Consider the following 20,717-nt stretch of genomic DNA (forward strand, 5'->3'; position numbering starts at 1 on the left):
AATAATAGTAGGGGACTTCAATACCCCACTTACAGCTATGTACAGATCATCCAGACAGAAAATCAATAAGGAAATCCTGGGCTTCAACTACACTTTAGATCAAATGAAACTAACAGACACATATGAGCATTTTATTCAACAGCTGAAGAGCATATATTTCTTCTTTGGTGCACATGGAATATCCTCCAGGATTGATCAAATATTAGGCCACAGAACAAGTCTTAACAATTTAAGATTGAAATCACATCAAGTATCTTTTCTGATCACAATGGTATGAAAACTAGAAATCAATAATGAGACAAATTTCAGAAAACTCACAAATATATGGAAATTAAACAACATATTCCTAAACAACCAATGGGCCAAAGAAGAAATTTTTAAAAAGACATTAAAATGGAAATTAAAAATATCTTGACAAATGGAAATGAAAAAACATACCAAAACATATGGGATGCAGCAAAAGCAGTACTAAGTTTGGAGATTATAGGAATAAATACCTATATCAAAGCAAAAGAAAGTTTCCAAATACACAACCTAATGTTATACCTGAAGGAACAAGAAAAAGATGAGCAGACTAAGCCCAAATTTAGTAAAAGAAAGAAAATGACAAAGTGCAGAAATAAATGAAATAGAGATTAGGAAAACAATAGAAAAGACAAACCAAACAAAGAGTTGGGTTTTTAAAAGGATAAGCAAATTTGACAAACCTTTAGCTAGACTAATTAAGAAAAAACAAGACTCAAAAAAATAAGACCAGAAGTGAAAGAGGAGACCTAATTGATATCACAGAAATACAGAGAATCATAAAAGACCGCTATGAAAAAGTATATGCCAACAAATTGGATAACCTAGGAGAAATGAATAAATTCCCAGAAACATATAACATATCAAGACTGAATCAAGAAGAAACTGAAAATCTGAACAGACCGAAAATGGGTAAGGGCATTCAATCAGGTATAAAAATTTCTTACCAAAGAAAACCCCAGGACCTAATGGGTTCACTGCTGAATTTATTTAAAGAATAAATATCAATTCTTTTCAAATGCTTCCAAAAAATTGAGGAAGAAACACTTCCAAACTCATTTTATGAGATCAAATTATATTTTTTTGAAAAGTAAGGCAAAGCTAAAATGAAAATTCCATTTAATGACATAATATGGCTATTACAATAATGGCTAAAAACCTGGTTGGACTCCAGATAGTGGTAGCTACTCTTAGAAGTTAATTTTTAAACATAGTAGTGGGTTCTTTGTACAGAATTGAATTTCCTATTAAATAAAGTTATAGTTTAAATATTAAAACTGCCAAGTCCACTTTTCTTTTTGGATGAATCTCTCTAAACTTTGTTTTTCTGAACAGTAATCATGTGATGGGGGAAGGGAAGCAAAAACAATCACACTATTTTAGAAGGTGAGATTTAGGAAGAACAAATGATGATACAGAGAGAAATTCATAACATAAAAGATATTTTAAAATGTTGACCTTTGTAGTAAATATTCAGTTCAGTGAAATATTGTTCTCCATATTAATACCATGTTCTATGGTTTGAGTAAATTTAAGTTTTTTATTTTATCATGACCCAGACACATTGTGTAATCATGTACAAACTCCACGTCTCTTGAGTGTACCACATCATAAGTGATATCTGTGGCTTCAAATGTTTGTGTTGCACACAGGTTGCAACAAGGCAAAGTGGCCCTGCTTTCTCCTGTTTCATGGATATTCCTTAATGTAAGTATTTCTCATTTAGTTAAAGGAGAATATTGGCCCTTTTTCTCTGGAAACCATCAGAACTTAAAACAAACTAAAAACGCATTAGCACATACACACTACAACATAGATGAACCTTGAGGGCATCGTGCTAAGCAAAATAAGCCAGTCACAAAAAAAAGACAAATACTGTCTGATTCCACTTATATGAGGTACTTAAAGTAATCAAATTCATAGACACACAAAGTAGAATGGTGATTGCCAGGAAGTGTTGGGGTTGGGAAATGGAGAGTTGTTGTTTACTGGGTACTATATTACTTCGTTTTCACATTGCTATAAAGATACCACCTGAGACTGGGTAATTTCTAAACAAAAGAGGTTTAATTGACTCACAGTTCCACATGGTTGGGGAGGCCTTGGGAAACTTACAATCATGGCAGAAGGTGAGGGGGAAGCAAGGTACATTTTACATGGCAGCAGGAGAGCGAGCGAGCATGGGGGAAGCTACCACTTTAAAAACCATCAGGTCTCATGAGAAGTCTCTCACTATCATGAGAACAGCATGGGGGAAACCACCCCCATGATCCAATCACCTCCCACCTGCTCCCTCCCTCGACACCTGAGGATTACAATTCAACATGAGATTTGGGTGGGGACAAAGAGCCAAACCATATCATTCTGCCCCTGACCCCTCCCAAATATCATTTCACATTTCAAAACCAATCATGCTTTCCTAACAGTCACCCAAAGTATTAACTCATTCCAGGATTAACCTAAAAATCCAAGTCCAAAGTCTCATCTGAGACAAGACAAGTCCCTTCCTCCTATGAGCCTGTAAAATAAAAATCAAGTTAGTTATTTTCAAGATACAATGGGGGTACAGGCATTGGATAAATATTCCCATTCCAAAAGGGAGAAACTGGTCAAAACAAAGGGACCACAGGCCCCATGCAAGTCTGAAACCCAGTGGGGCAGACATTAAATCTTTGCGTGTGTGTGTGTGTGACAGAACTCGCTCTGTCACCCAGGCTGGAGTGCAGTGGTGTGAACTCAGCCTACTGCAACCTCTGCTGGCTGGGTTGAAGCAATTCTCCTGCCTCAGCCTCCTGAGTAGCTGGGACTACAGGCATGCACCACCATGCCTGGCTAATTTCTTTTTGTATTTTTAGTAGAGATGGGGTTTCACCATGCTGGCCAGGCTGGTCTTGAACTCCTGACCTCATGATCTGCCTGCCTCAGCCTCCCAAAGTGCTGGGATTATAGGCAAAAGCCACAGTGCCTGGCCCCTTAATCTTAAAGCTCTGAAATGATCTCCTTTGACTCCAAGTCTCACACACTGATGCAAGGGGTGGGCTCCGAAGGGCTTGGGCAGTTCTGCTCCTGTGGCTGTGCAGGCTACATCCCCCACAGCTGCTTTCAAGGGCTGGTGTTGAGTGCCTGTGTCTTTTCCAAGTGCATGGTGCAAGCTATCGGTGGATCTACGATTCTGGGGTCTGGAGGAAGGTGATCCTCTTCTCACAGCTCCAGTAGGCATTGCCCCAGTGGGGACTATGTTTGGTGTCTCCATCCCCACATTTCCCCTCTGCATTACCCTAGTAGAGGTTCTCCACGAGGGCTCTGCCCCTGCAGCAGGCTTCTGCCTGGATATCCAGGTATTTCCATATATCCTCTGAATTCTAGGTGGAGGCTCCCAAAGCTCAACTCTTGTCTTCTGTGCACCACAGGCCCAATACCACATGGAAGCCACCAAGGCTTGGAACTTGCAACCTCTGAAACCACAGCCTTAGTTATACTTTGGCCCCTTTTGGCTGTGGCTGGAGCTGGAGTGGCTAGGACACAGGGCACCTTGACCCAACGCTGTACAGAACAGCAGGGCCCTGGGCCTGGCCAACAAAATTGTTTTTCCTTCTAGGCCTCTGGGCCTGTGATGGGAGGAGTTGCCATGAAGATCTCTGAAATGCCCTGGAGACATTTTCCCCATTGTCTTGGCTATTAACATTCATAACTCATTACTTATGCAAATTTTCACAGCTGGATTGGGCTTGAATTTCTCCCCAGAAAGTGGGTTTTTCTTTTCTACTATATGGTCAGCTGCAAATTTTCCAAACCTCAAGTTCAAAGTTCCATAGATCTCCAGAGTAGGGGCAAAATGCCACCAGTCTCTTTGCTAAAGCATAACAAGAGTCACCTTTACTCCATTTATCAACAAGTTCCTTATCTCCATCTGAGACCACCTCAGCCTGGACTTCATTGTCCTTATCACTATCAACATTTTGACCAAAGCCATTCAACAAGTCTCTAGGAAATTCCAAACTTTCCCACATCTTCCCCTTTTCTTCTGAGACCTCCAGTCTATTCCAACCACTGTCTGTTACCCTGTTCCCAAGTTGCTTCCACATTTTTAGGTATCTTTATAGCAGTGCCCCACTCCTGGTACCAATTTTCTGTATTAATCCATTTTCACACTGCTATAAAGATGCTACCTGAGACTGGGTAATTGCTAAACAAAAGAGGTTTAATTGACTCAGTTCCACATGGCTGGGAAGCCTCAGGAAACTTACAATCATAGTAGGAGGCAAAGTGAAAGCAAGGCACGTCTTACATGGTGGCAGGAGAGAGAGAGAGAGAGAATGCAGGGGAAACTACTACTTTTAAAATCATCAGATCTCATGAGAACTCCCTCACTATCAAGAGAACAGCATGAGGGAAACCACCCCCATGATCCAATCACCTTCTACCAGGTCCCTCCCTTGACACCTGGGATTACAACTCAAGATAAGATTTGGGTGGGGACATAGACCCAAACCATATCAGGTACAGAATTTCAGTTTGGGATGGTGAGAGAGTTCTGGAGATGGATGGTATCGATGGCTGCACGATGTGAATGTCTGTATTGTATATTTTAAAAGGATTAAAATGGCAAATTTTATGTTATGTTTATTTTATATAACATAATTAATGATTATGTTAACCATTAACATAATAATTATTAATACAACAATTGAAGGAACAATTTTTTTGAAAAAAGTAAAATTTTGGGGAAAAAAAGGTAGCTGTCCAGAGCATTTTCTATCAGGAATGAATTCCCCTTTGGCCAGAAGCCCTTATTGGTGATTTAATAAAAAGATCTGTGGCTAACTCAATTCTTGGAAACCTCTAGAACACATTTTGTGCCCATGAAGAAGATACTCTCTACATTATAAGCATTAGAATCTTGAAATAGAATCTTGACATTATCTGACTTCACGTCCTAAAAATAGGAATCTATGACATTTCTAGTATGCTAAAATTAAAATCTGGTTGGTAACTTTTTAATCTATCTATCTATCTATCTATCTATCTATCTATCTATCTATCTATCTACCTACCTACCTACCTACCTACCTACCTATCTAGAGAATGAGAGAAAGAGAGAACATACATTTTATTCCTGGTATCTGGCACTTCTCTTTCGATGCCCAAGCTTCTACTGATAATCACATTAAATCCGTATTTTAAAAGTTCGTTATGAAGTTCTGGGTTTGTATGGTTAAAATCCATACCTGCAAGAAAAAGTAATTAGAGTCATATAAGTAAAGGCTTACTAGCAGTGATGCAGGAAAGGAAAGATCTTGGATAACCAAAATAATTTTTTAAAAGAACCAGAATAGAATTCAGAAATCGATCTGTGCAAAAATGGTCAAATAATTCTTGGCAAAGGCGAGTGTTTCAGTACGTTTTGCATTGCTATAAAGGAATACCTGAGGCTGGGTAATTTATAAAGAAAAGAGATGTATTTGGCTCACAGTTCTGCAGGCTGTGCAAGAAGCATTGGGCCGGCATCTGCGTCTGGTGGGGGCCTCAGGAAGCTTCCAATCTTGGCAGGAGGTAAAGAGGAAACAGGCAAGTCACACGGTGAGAGTGGGAGCAAGGACCGGGAGATGCCAGGCTTTTGAAATGACCAGCTTTCCCATGAGCTAATAGAAGGAGAGCTCATTACTGTAGGCAGGAACCAAGCCATTCACGAGTGATCTGCCCATGTAACCCAAACACATCCTGCCAGGCTCCATATTAAACACTGTGGGCCAAATTTCAACATGAGACATGGAGGGATAAATATTCTGATTATATCAGTGGGGAAAGGGGAGTTTATCAACAAATGGCGTTGGATCAACTGGGTATCTGTAGAAAATAACCTGTATGTGATGGTCCATTTTCAATTCTAAGTGCCCTAGTATAGGTTTAAGCAGGCTACATGGAAATAGAGAGATAAAGAAGCAGAATGTACTGAGCCACCCCCGTCCCCCGCCCCTTCCTGCTCTCCCTTTCACCCAGTAGCCAGGCGTCTATTGGTCGGGGCCCCCTCAACTACCCCCTCCCCACCCACCAAAGAATTTAGTTTTGGAGCCGGGCGCGGTGGCTCATGCCTGTAATCCCAGCACTTTGGGAGGCCGAGGTGGGCAGATCAGGAGGTGAGGAGATCGGGACCATCCTGGCTAACACGGTGAAACCCCCTCTCTACTGAACAAACAAACAAACAAAAAAATAAAAATAAAAATAAAGAAATACAAAAAATACAAAAAATTACAGGTGGCAGGCACCTGTAGTCCCAGCTACTTAGGAGGCTGAGGCAGGAGAATGGCGTGAACCCAAGAAGCGGAGCCAATAGCGCGCCACTGCACTCCAGCCTGGGCGACAGAGCGAGACTCCGTCTCAAAAACAAAACAAAACAAAAAAAAGAATTTAGTTTTGGTTAGCTTGCAACATATGTAATTGTATCCTTTCTTATCAGCTAAGTGCCGCCACTAGGGCCATAAATCAAATGTTTGAAGGGTCCTGAGAGAGTTGCAGTGCATTGTGGGCTGCAATAAAATGCAGCACAAAGACCCTAAAGAACATACTTGAAGCCCCTGCCTAACAACCAATAGGCAACGTCCGGGAAGATAATGACCCCACAGTACTCAAGTCTATGAGGAAGGGGGAGGGATCTGCGCACTAGGGGATAAGTTGCTTGTTGAAACTGTGCTGGGTGTGTCTGCGTGCCAGACACCCGGTCTTGCATCACTGCCATTAAAAGTCTCACTTCCACTATTCTCTGGGTCTCTGAGTCCATTCTTTGGGTTTGGATGGGTTAGTTTGTTTCTCACAATATCCATGTGGAAAAAGTGAGCATTTATTCTTACCCTACATCATCACAACAATTAACTCGAAATAGATCATGGCCCTAATGTGAAACCTAAAACTTTAAATTCATTTCCAAAAGAAAACAGAATGAAATCTTTGTGAACTTGAGGTAAGCAAAGGTTTCTCAGATGAAACATAAAAACCATAAATCATAAAAGAAAAGCATCAAAATGTAACATTGTGAGGCATTTTGGGGACTTATGAAATAAAAACCCCCAAATTTTAAAATGTAAAATTGTACTTTTTGAATAATGCCATTAAAGAGAATAAAAAGACAAGCTACAGATTTGTCCAAAACATTTGAAACTCACATATCAAGAAACTTGAATTTAGAATATATAAAGAAGTCTTAAAAATTAAGAAGAAAAACATCCCATTTAAAAATAGACAAAAGACTCCAAAAGATACTTTACAAAAGAAGGTATATGAGTGGTTATCAAGCACATGAAAAGGTGCTCAAAATCATTAGTCATCAGGGAAATACAAATTAAGACCAAAGTGATGGCCTTACTCACCCATTAGAATAACTAAAATTTAAAAACTGGACCATGTCAAGTGTTAGCAAAGATCCAGAGAACATGGGATTCTCGCACACTCATATAAAGTGGCCCAGCTACTTTGGGAAACAGTTTGGCCATCCCAATACTTGTTTCACTTGGCAGAGAATCAGGTTCTACTCACATCCCAGAAAGCAACACTGTCCCCTGGCACTCATCCTTGGTTTGCTGTTTCTCTTCTTCCTGTCACCATCCGATAGGTAAGACTGAGAGCCAGAATTAGAGTGTGACCTCGGGGCAATGAGCAGGAGACCTGCCAAGGGGCTGTTGTGTGTCACACGCTGGAGTAGTGCTTAGGGTAGGGTTTCAGGCCCACACCTACCTGGCCATCTAGTGGGAGGGCCATTCAGAGCAGGGATCCACAGAAATAGCAGGCCTGTGTGTTAAGGCTTTAATTTCTACTCTTATTTTCTTCATCTTTCTTTGGGTTTATTTTGTTCAACTGGGTCTTCATATTTGTATTTTATTTATTTTTTATTTTTTTGAGACAGCATCTAACTCTGTTGCCCAGGCTGGAGTGCAGTGGCCCAATCATAGCTCGTCGTAACCTTGAATTCCTGGGCTCAAGCGATCCTTCCACCTCAGCTCTCCAAGTAGCGGGGACTATAGGCATGCACCACCACACCTGGCTAGTTATTATTATTATTTTTGTTGAGTTGGGGTCTTGCTATGTTCCCCAGGCAGGTCTTGAACTCCTGGCCTCAAGTGATCCTCCTGCCTCTGCCTCCCAAATTGTCGAGATTACATGTGTGAGCCACCGTGCCTGGCAAAATCAGATCTTCATGTGTGGGAACATGGGAAAATAATCTTACAAACATAGTGATGAGGGAAAAAAGCAAGTTCCAAAATGATACGTATATCAGAATATCTAAAAATGTATTAAAAACATAGAACACAATATTTTGCTTAGGGATAATATGCAGAGGAAGTGGAAGGACATGCAGGAGAAAGACACCCATCACTTCAGGCCAGACAACCTCTGAGGGCAGCGTGGGGACGGGAGGGAGGTAGGGTTTTTACGGTACTATTACAACTTATTTCTTGGAAAAACAGAAAGCTATCTGAAGCAAATATAGCAAAACTATATTTAAAATGATAAATTTAAGTGGTAAATACATGCATACTTGTTTTATTATTTTCTATGTATAGACATATACAGGTATATAAAATAATTTATAACTAAAAAAGTAAATTGCTTTAAAAAGGATATTCTCATACTCTTCCAAATATTAAATATTATGGTGTATTTTTCCCTTCAAATGGCTCATGGAAAAAAATCCAAATACTTACCTAGCGTAGACTCTGCTTTATCTTCATCAGTCCTTTTGACTATTACGTGCGGTTTTGGTATTTGGTCTGAGCCATAGATAATTTGCTGATGCACTTTTTTTCCAGGAGACCAAGCTGACAGAGGCTCATGGCTTTTCTTCTGCCAGTTGCTCACATGATTATGGTGCAAATATATGAATAACAGAGCTGTCCAGATCCCAAATGTCAAGGACCCATAGAATAAACATCGAATTATGGCGTTTCTCATTGTAAACCTAGCATTTTCAAAGGTCCATTTTTCAATTTCCTAAATCTGAATGATTTAAGAGAAGCAGTATTAGATATTCCAATGGTTTGTAAATCACCTACTTGGCTTAAATTCCATTTTCAGTGTTTTAAAAACAACCACGTTGATTGTCCTTATATACATAAAGTGTGTCCTTATTTCTATTAGCACAAATTCCTAAAACTGATATTCCTAAGATTACTTGACATCAAAATGTATAACATGCTAATAAAACATACAGTGTCATTTCAAGACATTGGCCCATACTCCTGTACATATAGGAAATACCATCAAAGAAGGCTTTCTCATCCCTTATCCATATCCAGTCCACCTCGGAGTGATAGTATGGATCTCTAAAAAATCTGATTTGACATCAAGCAGCTTGTTAAAAAGGTAAAAACACAGCCGGGCGCGGTGGCTCAAGCCTGTAATCCCAGCACTTTGGGAGGCCGGGACGGGCGGATCACGAGGTCACAAGATCAAGACCATCCTGGCTAACCCAGTGAAACCCCGTCTTTACTAAAAAATACAAAAAACTAGCAGGGCGAGGTGGCGAGGGCCTGTAGTCCCAGCTACTCGGGAGGCTGAGGCAGGAGAATGGCGTAAACCCAGGAGGCGGAGCTTGCAGTGAGCTGAGATCCAGCCACTGCACTCCAGCCTGGGCGACAGAGCGAGACTCCGTCTCAAAAAAAAAAAAAAAAGTAAAAACACACAATATCACATGCTGGAAATGAAGGGAGCAATGAGGGCCATGGCCCACTGCTGATGGATGGCACAATGGTACAATCGTTTTGGCGTTATCTAGTCACGTTGAAGATATGTATATGATATGATGAAGCAGTTCCATCCTTAGGGATATATCCTAAACAGACTCGTAAGTTGGCCAGGCGCATTGGCTCACGCCTGTAATCCCAGCACTTTGGGAGGCCGAGGCGGGTGCATCACGAGGTCAGGAGATTGAGACCATCCTGGCTAATATGGTGAAACCCCGTCTCTACTAAAAAATACAAAAAACTAGCCAGGCGAGGTGGCCGGCGCCTATAGTCCCAGCTACTTGGGAGGCTGAGGCAGGAGAATGGCTGAACCCGGGAGGCGGAACTTGCAGTAAGCCGATATCACACCACTGCACTCCAGCCTGGGCGACAGAGCAGAGCAAGACTCCGTCTCAAACAAAAAAAGAGACTCATAAGTTGCAGCTCTCATCTAAAGAGATGTATCATGAGACAGGTACAAGAATGTTTATTGAAGTATGTTTGTCATAGTGAAAACTAGATACTGGCCGGGCGTGGTGGCCCACGCCTGTAATCCCAGTACTTTGGGAGGCCAAGGCAGGTGGATCACCTGAAGTCAGGAGTTCGAGACCAGCTTAGCCAATATGGTGAAACCCTGTCTCTAGTAAAAATACAGAAAATTTGCCGGGCATTGTGGACGGCACCTGTAATCCCAGCTACTCGGGAGGCTGAGGCAGGAACATCGCTTAAATCTGGGAAGCAGAGGTTGCAGTGAGCCAAGATCACACCACTGCACTCTAGCCTGGGCAACAAGAGTGAAACTCCGTCTCAAAAAAAAAAAAAGAAAGAAAGAAAGAAAGAAAAAAAGAAAATTAGACACAGCTGAAGTTTCCCTCAACAGGAGAACTAATAAAGCGAGGCTACTCTTTCAATGATGGAAATGAACTAATAAAGCAAGGCTACTCTTTCAATGATGGAAATGAACTAATAAAGCGAGGCTACTCTTTCAATGATGGAAATGAATCTGCTGAAGCTATGTGCACTGGTGCTGTAAAGTCTAAAAACGTCATGTGTGAAAAGCAAGTACAGTGGAATATAAATCTGGAAAACATGAAAAAGAGTGCTATTATTTATGGTACACCAATATGTAGCAAATGCATGGTTAAAAAAAAAATGCATGTGAATGATGTACACAAATTTACATAATAGTGATTTTATATATATATATATAAAATAGTGAATTTACATAACAGTGATTACCTTCATGGTGGAGGGGAGGAGAAAAAAGAACTCCTACTGTATCCTTTTTTTTTTTTGAGACAGGGTCTCACTCCCCTCACCCAGGCTAGAGTGCAGTGGCACAAACATGGCTCACTGCAGCCTCGACCTTCTGAGCCCAAGGGATCCTCCTACCACAGCTTCCTGAATAGCTGAGACCACAGGCACATGCCACCATGTGTGGCTAATTATCATTATTATTATTATTTTTTTTTTATATAGACAAGGTCCCACTGTGTTGCCCAGGCTGGCCTCGAACTCCTGGACTCAAGCAATTCTGCTGCCTTAGCCTCACAAAGTGTGGGGATTACAGGTGTGAGCCACCATGTCCAGCCTCCTACTGTTAATGCTGACTTTTTAAAAAAGCTCTGAAGAAAATGTGGCAAAATGATGTGATTTGATTGAGCTTGATAAATGAGAACTCAGAGTGCTCATATTTTTCTCTATATTTTCCTTGTCTGAAATTGTAATTTATTTTAAAAAGAAAGTCTTGAGAGGTTTCCTTTAAAGATGATCGATTGAATGTGTGTGTCTTCTCTCTCTCTTGACTCAACTGTGAATAAGAATAAAGCTAAAAACTCTCATGGGAAAAGAGAGTGGTAGAGGGAACAGCAACGCACGTGAGATTTTAACACGTCTGGAGGAGAGAACGTTATTGGACGGATGAGAACAATGTGAAAAGACAGAGGACTCTGATGAGGAAAGAAGGCTGCTAACCCTGGAGAAGCTTGAGGCTTGGAGGCCCCTGGTGAGTCAGTGGACTCATGGCTGCGGGCTTGGGGAAAGCCACGTTAGTATTCAGAATAGTCAGCTCTCTTCGCCCAGCCCTGCACAGCAAAATCCAGGCAGGAGTCAGAGTGGTTTCTTTGAAGAAGTAGACTGGGAGAGGCTGAGCCTCTACAAAGGAAAGCTTGCGGCTAAAAGCAAGAGTGTCACTTAGAATGTGGGGATGTGGAGCGTCTGGGTCTATCTGTCTTCTTTCCCTCCTCCCACACAGGATCCTGGCAGCCAGGTTGCTACGTCTGAGGTGGGATTGATAGGAGAATCGTTCTGGGATGAGAAGACAGGGCCCAGAGAAAAGACCTCCATATGCTGAAATGTAAGAGCTTCCAATAAAGCAGCCGGCTCCCTGGGCCGTCCCCCTGAAGACAGCACACCTGTGGCCAAGGTCGACCCAACACTCAGCGATTCCATTCAGCTGGTTGGCGTCTCACTTTGGGATTGGAATCGGTGTTAATCTGTTTTCACCATGCTGATAAAGATACCCAATGCTGGGTAATTTATACAGGAAAAAGGGTTTAATGGACTTACAGTTCCACGTGGCTGCGGAGAACTCACAATCAGGGTGTAAGGCAAGGAGGAGCAAGCCACACCTTCATGGATGGCAGCAGGCAGAGAGAGTTTGTGCAGGGAAATTCCACCCATAGAACCATCAGATCTCGTGAGACTTACTCACTCTCACGAGAACAACATGGGAAAGACCCGCCCCCATGATTCAATGACCTACCCCCTGGGTTCCTCCCACAGCACGTGGGAATTCAATATGAGATTTGGGTGGGAACACAGCCAAACCATATCAGAATCGAATGCTGTTATGAACGGAACCGTGTTCCCCCGCAACTCACATGTGGAAACACCAAGGCCCGATGCGACTGTATTTGGAGACAGAGCTTTTAAAGAGGTGATTATGGTTATATGAGGTCACAGGGTGGGCCCTAATCCAATAGGACCAGCGTCCTTATGGGAAGAGGAAGAGTCCCCAGGCAGGTGCTTGCACAGAGAAAAGGCCTGTGAGGTCAGGGCGGAAAGGCAACCGCCTGCAAGCCCTGAAGACAGGCCTCGGGGAAACCAAGCCTGCTGGCAGCTGGATGCCGAGTCCGGCCTCCAGAACTGTGGGAAAATCAGTGTCTGTTGGCCAAGCCTCCCAGTCTGTGGACTTGGTTATGGCAGCCGGAGCTGACTCCTACAGCTGCCAAGGATTGCCCGAGACTTTTAAGGAAAGCCTCCAGAAAGAAAGAAAATGCAAATAGAACCAGAAAGGGGAAGAAAGAAATGAGAACTTTGAAAATATCAAAACATAATGTTGGTTGCTCAGAGAGATCAAAGAAGATGCTACACTCATACAACCAGAGGAACAGGCTATGAAAAAGGAGCATTGAGAGAATAAAAAGGGGAAACTGAAATTTAAAACATGATTGTTCACATTTAAAAATCAGAATAAATGGCCAGGCGCGGTGGTTCACGCCTGTAATCCCAGCACTTTCAGAGGCCGAGGTGGGCGGATCCCTTGAGGTCAGGAGTTGGAAACCAGCCTGGCCAACATGGTGAAAACCCATCTCTACTAAAAATACAAAGATTAGCTGGGCATGATTGCCCACGTCTATAATCCCTACTACTCAGGAGGCTGAGGCATAAGAATGGCTTGAACCCGGGAGGCCGAGGTTGCAGTGAGCCTAGATCGCACCACTGCACTTCATCCTGGGCAACACAGTGAGACTCTGTCTCAAAATAAAGAAATACATGATAAAAATAATTAGAAAAATGGTGAGAAAGGAATATTTTGAAATGCACAAGAAAATGGCAGAGGGAAGCCTAAAAGAAAGTTGAGACCTGTGGTGTTTCATTCTAGAAGGTAGAAAGAACATCTGCCCAGTAATGAGTTCCACAAGGTGATGAGAGAAAAGTGGAGAGGAAATGGTCAACGCAATCATGCAAACATTTCCAGAATGAAAGGGACCCACAGAATGCCCCATATAATGAATGAGACAAGAAAGAGTATCAAAATGACATCAAACTTCTCAACAGCAACACTGGATTCTGAAACTATAGATAAACAGCTTGAAAATTTTATGTTAAATGATATTCAACCTAGAATTCTCAATCTACTCAAAATTTAATCAAACTTGGGAGTGGAATAAAAATATTTTCAGGTATATAAAGGGGCTCAGAAAAATTACTCTCCATGTATTCTTTTTTGGGAAACTACCTGGGGATTGCAAATGGCAATAAAGGAAAAAGTAAATAAAGACATGGGCTGGGCGCAGTGGCTCATGCCTGGAATTCCAACACTTTTGGGAGGCCGAGGTGGGTGGATCACTTGAGGTCAGGAGTTTGAGACCAGCCTGGCAAACATGGTGAAACCCTGTCTCTACTAAAAATACAAAAATTATCTGGGAATGATGTTTGGCTCCTATAATCCGAGCTACTTGGGAGGCTGAGGGAAGAGAATCATTTGAACCCGGGAGGTGGAGGTTGCAGTGAGCTGAGATCATGCCACTGCACTCCAGTCTAGGAGACAGAGCAAGACTGTCTATTAAACAAACAAACAAACAAAAACCCAGACATGGACCCAGGACGGTGAATGCAACCCCGTTGAGTTGAGAGGAAGAGTATGTGGGATGGAGAAGTTTAGGTGGATGACACAGTTGATGGTAAAAGTTAAGTGGCTCATGCCTGTAATCCCAGCATTTTGGGAGGCTGTGGCGGACAGATCACGAGGTCAGGAGATGGAGACCATCCTGGCTAACACGGCAAAACCCCATCTCTACTAAAAATACAAAAAATTAGCTGGGCAAGGTGGCCCACGCCTACAGTCCCAGCTACTTTGGAGGCTGAGGCAGGAGAATGGCGTGAATGTGGGAGGCGAAGCTTGTAGAGAGCCAAGATTGTGTCACTGCACTCCAGCCTGGGTGACAGAGTGAGCCTCTGTCTCAAAAAAAAAAAAAAAAAATTAAGGAACAATATTTACAGAGTGGTAAAATGCAAACACTGATTACTACATTAACCACAAAACACACACACACACACACACACACACACACACACACACAGACTTTTTTTTTAGGAAAAATAAACTAGAAGAAATGGAGGTCATATAATACAAATGAAGTTGATGTATGAAATTAATCAAAAAATAGAACTCTAACAACCCCCTTTTAAAATATGAAGGTGGGTCGGGCTCTGTGGCTCACGTCTGTAATCCCAGCACTTTGGGAGGCTGAGGTGGGTGGATCACAAGGTCAGAAGTTCAAGACCAGCCTGACCAATATGATGAAACCCTGTCTCTACTGAAAGTACAAAAATTAGCCGGGCGTGGTGGCGTGTGCCTGTAATCCCAGCTACTCAGGAAGCTGAGGCAGGAGAATTGCTTGAACTCAGGAGTTGGAGGTTGCAGTAAGCCAAGATCGCACCACTGCACTCCAGCCTGGGTGACAGAGCGAGACTCTGTCTCAAAAAAAAAAAAAAAAAAAAAGAGGGTAACTGTCATAAGAAATAGATTGAAGAGTCAAAAGTGGTTGTAAGAGGGAGTTGAACTGGGGGCTGGACAGGAACTGGGCAGGGACCTGCTGATTTTCTTTATAATTTTTTGTTTTTATTTTATTTTTTATATGTATGCATTACACTGAAAGATATTTTTAAAATAAAGATTGTCTAAACAGATTAGAAATGCAAACAAACCATATCAAACAGCATGGATACTGGTAAACACAAGAATACATCGGCCACTTGTCCCCTGGACCCTGCCCCTTTCCATCACATGTCATCCCGGCACCTGGAAAAGGTAGTCGCTGAAATGAGCCTTAGGCCCTGCAGGTCAGTCCAAACTCTAGGACCCTCAGCTTCTGTCCTCCTTCGTCTCACACTCTGGTTTGCTCAAGTGTCTTCTTGACCTTTGAACATTTAGTATTGTCTCCCATTTTTGTCCTCTCTCTGACTTGAGAACATAATTTGGTTTCTACAGTTTTAAGAAAGGGTCTAGCTCTGTCACCCAGGTTGGAGTACAGTGGTGTGATCGTGGCTCACTGCAGCCTTGACCTAGCTCACTGGCTCAAGCGATCCTCCCACCTCAGCCTCCCAAGTAATTGGGACTACAGGCGCCCACCACCACACCCAACTAGTTTTTGTATTTTTTTTTTTTTTTTTTGTAGAGATGGCATTTTGCCATGTTACCCAGGCTGGTTTCGAACTCCCAAACTCAAGCAATCTGCCTGCCTTGGCCTCTCAAGGGATTAATCCCAAAGTGCTGGGATTACAGGCATGAGCCACTGTGCATGGCCTTGTTTTGTTTGTGAGTTGGTATCTCACTCTGTCACCCAGGCTTGAGTGCAGCTGGCATGATCATTGCTCACTGCAGCCTTGAACTCCTGGTTTCAAGTGATCCTCTGTCTTTGAACTCCCAAAGTGCTGGAGCTGTAGGCACATGCCTGCCCCCATGCTTGGCTTTGGCTTCTACAGTTTTGACCTTAGGCATGTCCCAGGAACTGGCTTGCATATACATTGTAGCTTCAGTAGGAAACCCACGCTGCTTGACAGAACCTGGTATCCAGAACAATTCCATGGCATCAAACCACCAGAACAGGACATTGTCCCCTCAAAGAGACTTGAACACACCTGCACAAAATGTCTTATGCATGGGATGCTGTGCTGCGCCACCCAGACACCGCCTTCAGGGCAGAGACACTCCTTCTTCCAGCTGCCACGAGAAGTAGCTGCCATAGGCTCACAGCTCATGACCTAGTCAAGCCTCTTTGTCCAAGCGTCCCCCGCCCTGGGGATCTCACATTCAACGACTGGTCAATGGGTACAGCTCCCTTGTCTATCTGGGGGGACTCTGGAGAGCCCTCAGTGCGAGCTGCCTGTGGGGTGGGCAGAGTCTCTTCTAGAAATTGCATCACCATCTAGCCTCTTCCTCTGATTGAACCTACTTGTCTCCCTGCCTTGCAGTGTTTGTCCCCAGATCCGCTCCTGATAAACTTTTCCATGCAAATGTTCGTCTAAGAGTCTTTTTCCTGGGGAACTTGACCTAGTATGACGGTTGCTAATGGTCCAGGAAAATGGGCTGTAAAGAGGAATTTAGGGCTAGACCACCCTCCAGGTGGCTGGCCCTGAGCATCCCATCTCTGGTGGAAAGGTGGTGTTCTGAAAGCCCCTGGCATGCTATGGCTGATATGTGCTTGTTAAAATCTCACTGGCTGTGAATCAGGATGAAATACAGGTGGAAAGGAATGTTCTGGTTCATGCACTTGACTGAGGAACAGGGAGGAGTAATTATAAATATTACAGGATAGACGGCTATTGTCGGATGCTATGGTTGCATTTGAAAAAGGCAAGGAAGGCTGAGGGTGGTAATCACCAATTGAAAGCAAAGTATCAGAGTCAGAGGCCCTTGTTAGCATATGAAGGATCTCATTTCCTACAACCTAAGGGCGGGTAGAGCTGAGGGTCATGTTCAGGGCCTGATTATCAGGGCAGCAGAGCTCCAGGGCAGGTTGAATTCTCAAGCCTGCCTGGTCTGCCATCTAGGGAAGGAAGCAGGCTCTGACATTTGGGATGGGGATATCTGGGTAGAGACACGCCGGAGACCAGGAAGGCCCAGGTCCACAGGAATCCTCTGAACCTACAGAAATGGCCCGCTGCTCCCCAAGAAGACTAGCTCTCCTTCTCTGCTTTGCAAGGCAACACATGCCCTCCCTCAGGACCTTCCCCCCAGTACCATCCTGGCCACCAGATCAATAAGTAGGGTCACATTACAACTTAGCCTGTGTGGGAAAGTCCTACTCTGCTAAGAGAAGAAGGAGAGTGTTCCCAAAGGAGCTGCAGAATTAGCCATCTTGAACCAGCAGGCACCCAGGGCACACATATGGGACTGAGTCCAGAGGATACGGAATAAGGGAGGGGGAATGTAAAGTTGGATTTGGGAGCATTTATTACAACAGAAATACTCCCCAGGACACTCTGGCCAAGATCCTGGGTGCAAAATAGAGATTCATTGACTGAATAAGTAGCACTTTAGGAATGAAATATTTGATTATGCCAATTAAAAGTATCAAATATATGAAGAGAAGAAGGCAAAGTAGGGAAAATGGTGGATTAGGACACCTGAAAAGGGAATAAAACTGTTTTAATTTACTTTACCACAACTGAGTTGCCAGAGTCCACAACCGGAGTGAGAACTTTCTCAATGCCTTTTAGCCAATCAAATGGTGTTATTTCCAGGCCCACCTGGAAGGACTGGTGCTCTTTCCAGCACACACTTCCCCATTCTGAGCCCATGAAAACCCCAGACTCAGCCACATGTTGGGACTACCCACCTTTGAGCCCCCTCTCACACAGAGGGCTACCCACTTCAGATCCCTTCTTATGTCAAGAGCTGTTCTGTTGCTCGATAAAACCCTCCTCTGCCTTGCTCACTCTCCAGTGTCTGTGTAACCTCATTCTTCTTGGACACAGGACAAGGACCTGGGACCCACCAAATGGCAGGTGCAAAAGGAGCTGGAACACTATAGCCTTCCCACCTTCCATCAGTGCCAGGTGGCCACCCCACATGATGGGAAGTGGTGGTGGGGCTGGGACAGCCCAGGAGCAGTGGACTGGAGCAGGTGGGACAGAATGAGCTGTAGCACAGATGAACTGAAACACACCCCTTGCACTGTTCACCACAACAAAACGAGCCATAACACACCCCCCTCCCTGACCCCATTCACCATGCTGCAGGTGGCAGGAAGGAGAGAGAGAGCTGTAACAGTCCTTGGGGGCTCAGACCTTGGGACTCCCCAAGTGAGAGCCATAACACCCCTTGGGGCTCTGTGGTTGTTGGCATCTCTGAGTTTTCAGGCACCACCACGTTCCACCTCATCCAGATGCTGGTGCCCAAGGTGGAAGACGGTTGTGGCACACCCAGACCAGCCATGGACTAAGCACAGAGCAGTTGCGTGTGCGGAATCTCGGTCGGTAGTGCCAGCCGAGCACAGCCTGCTGGGTTGAGTGGGCAGAGTGAGCCCAGAGGTGAGCCCAGAGCCAAGCAAGGCCCAGGAGGGGTGCTGCCAGCTGGGAAATTTCCGGCAGGCAAAGTGGCACTGAAAGAATCCTGTGTCAATAGGATTATTACTGAAAAATAAATTATTCTCTAGAAAGATTCTAATATATCAGGAAAACTTGGGGGGAATTCTATTTAGATGTGAACACTTATGAACATATCCCCAACCTCCTTAATTTTCTTATTTTACTAATATGAGTTCTTATATTATATTTTCTCTGGGACAAGCACCTCACCTCCCAACCTACCCCCTACACTCCCACAAAACACACTAAACCCCTCCTCCCGAGAGATCGATGTAAGAAGTGTGTGATTGGCCTTTGGACTTTGTGTCTTCAGAAGACAACCATGTTTAGTTATCTTCTTCAGTAAAAGATGCTGAATTCAATGCTAGAAAAGCACAGAATTTGTAAAATATATTTCAATGAGGATTCATATGTACAGCAAATAAAATTTTAAGTGCATTAAAGAGACTTAGCAGATGATTTAAAAAATCCTGTAGAGAAAAGGATGCAGCTAGTAGTCACCAACACGCCCCTGCCACACCCCAAAACCCTAGCCTAAATATGCGTTTACAATCATTGAGTTTCTTTATTTTTTTCTCTTTTTTTTTTGAGACAGCGTTTTGCTCAGTTGCCCAGGTTGGAGTGCAGTGGCTCAATTACAGCTCACTGTAGCCTCAACCTCCCAGGCTCAAATGATCCTCATTTCAGCCTCCAACTGGTACTAGAGGTGAGTGCCACCATGCCTAATTTGTTTTTTTTTTTTTTAATAGAGATGAGGTCTTGCTATGTTGCCCAGGCTGTTCTCAAACTCTTGAGCTCAAGTGATTGTTCTGCCATGGCCCCCAAAGTGCTGGGATTACAGGCGTGAGCCGCCATGCCTGGCCAAGTTTTAAAAAAAATATGAATCTGTTGAGTCAGGAAAACATGAAAATGCTTTAGATAATATCACAACTTATTTTTCTGTAAACAATCAACACTTTTTTCTTTTTTTTTTTTTTCCCTTGAGACAGAGTCTCACTCTTTCCTCCAAGCTGATCTTGGACTCTTGGATTTACACAGTCCTCCCACCTTAGCCTCCCAGGAGCTGGGATTACAGATGCCAGCTGCCGTGCCCAGTTTATAATCAGCATTTTTAAACCCCTGGTTTTCCTAGGACCATCTTAATACTGATCTCCATATAAGATCTAGGACTTTATGACACTGCTAAGAGCCTTTTCTCCCTTTTTTTTTTTTCCAAATAAGTAATATGTTCACTGTATAAACATTAACAGCATAAAGACGCATATAATGAAAACTTTCCCTATTTTTCATGAACTAAAGCCATTACAACACCCAGTCCACGTTTAGGGTGGTGTAACCAGCTTGGAGGCTACTCCTCCTTTAAAAAATAAATCTTCTTAATCCTAATCCCCAGAGCTATGATCTCCTTCAAGACACAGGGATTTGATGTACTGCTTCCGCTGATTCAAAGTGAAAGACATTCCCCCCATCTTTGTTCCCACTTCTAGCACATGGAGCTCACTTCACCTACCCTTGAGAGAATTGCATTGACTGCTTTGCAACTGATGTATTTTCCAAGCAGAGTCATAGGTGAATGAGGCAGAGGTCTGTGCTGAATGAACTGAGAGACGTAAAATTTTTTTTAGTTAGCAGGCTTTATGGTGGCTGGGTTCCAAGCAGATGCCCGGTTGTGCTGGGTTGCTGGGTCACACATTAGTACTCAAAGGGCAGTACAGCCACCTCACAAAGCCTGATGACATCACACAGGGCGTCACAGCCCCCCAGGGGCCCCTGCCTGTCAGCTCCAACCAGCAGGTGGAATCCAGGAGTTCCAAGGGCCAAGGTCCAAGGTCCTTACCCCTCAGCTGAGAATATAGGGAAAGCCTCATATTAGGTGAGGTT

At 43.5% G+C, this 20,717-nt stretch overlaps 1 protein-coding gene and 1 long non-coding RNA gene across 4 annotated transcripts in view; one reads left to right on the top strand and one right to left on the bottom strand.

Moving 5' to 3' along the window:
• Window positions 1-20,515, bottom strand: part of LOC105474926 (polypeptide N-acetylgalactosaminyltransferase like 5) — a 65,132-nt gene extending 44,617 nt beyond the window's left edge. Inside the window, exons 1-4 of one of the 2 annotated variants that reach the window (XM_071094221.1) lie at window positions 20,347-20,498; window positions 19,097-19,200; window positions 8,721-9,012; window positions 5,132-5,252 (exon numbers count right to left, since the gene is read on the bottom strand). In XM_071094221.1, coding sequence (XP_070950322.1) covers window positions 5,132-5,252; window positions 8,721-8,967 — 368 coding nt within the window. In that variant the 5' untranslated portion in view covers window positions 8,968-9,012; window positions 19,097-19,200; window positions 20,347-20,498. Of the gene's footprint in view, window positions 1-5,131; window positions 5,253-8,720; window positions 9,013-19,096; window positions 19,201-20,346 lie in introns of both variants that reach the window. The other variant, XM_071094220.1, reaches the window with a different exon arrangement.
• Window positions 20,516-20,589: 74 nt separating this feature from the next.
• LOC105474925 (uncharacterized) overlaps window positions 20,590-20,717 on the top strand; it is a 29,785-nt gene continuing 29,657 nt past the window's right edge. Inside the window, exon 1 of one of the 2 annotated variants that reach the window (XR_983012.2) lies at window positions 20,590-20,709. This is a non-coding gene — a long non-coding RNA (uncharacterized lncRNA). The remainder of the gene's footprint in view (window positions 20,710-20,717) is intronic. The other variant, XR_011621845.1, reaches the window with a different exon arrangement.

Source organism: Macaca nemestrina, chromosome 4, assembly GCF_043159975.1.
Source record: "Macaca nemestrina isolate mMacNem1 chromosome 4, mMacNem.hap1, whole genome shotgun sequence".
Taxonomy (NCBI): Eukaryota; Metazoa; Chordata; class Mammalia; order Primates; family Cercopithecidae; genus Macaca; species Macaca nemestrina.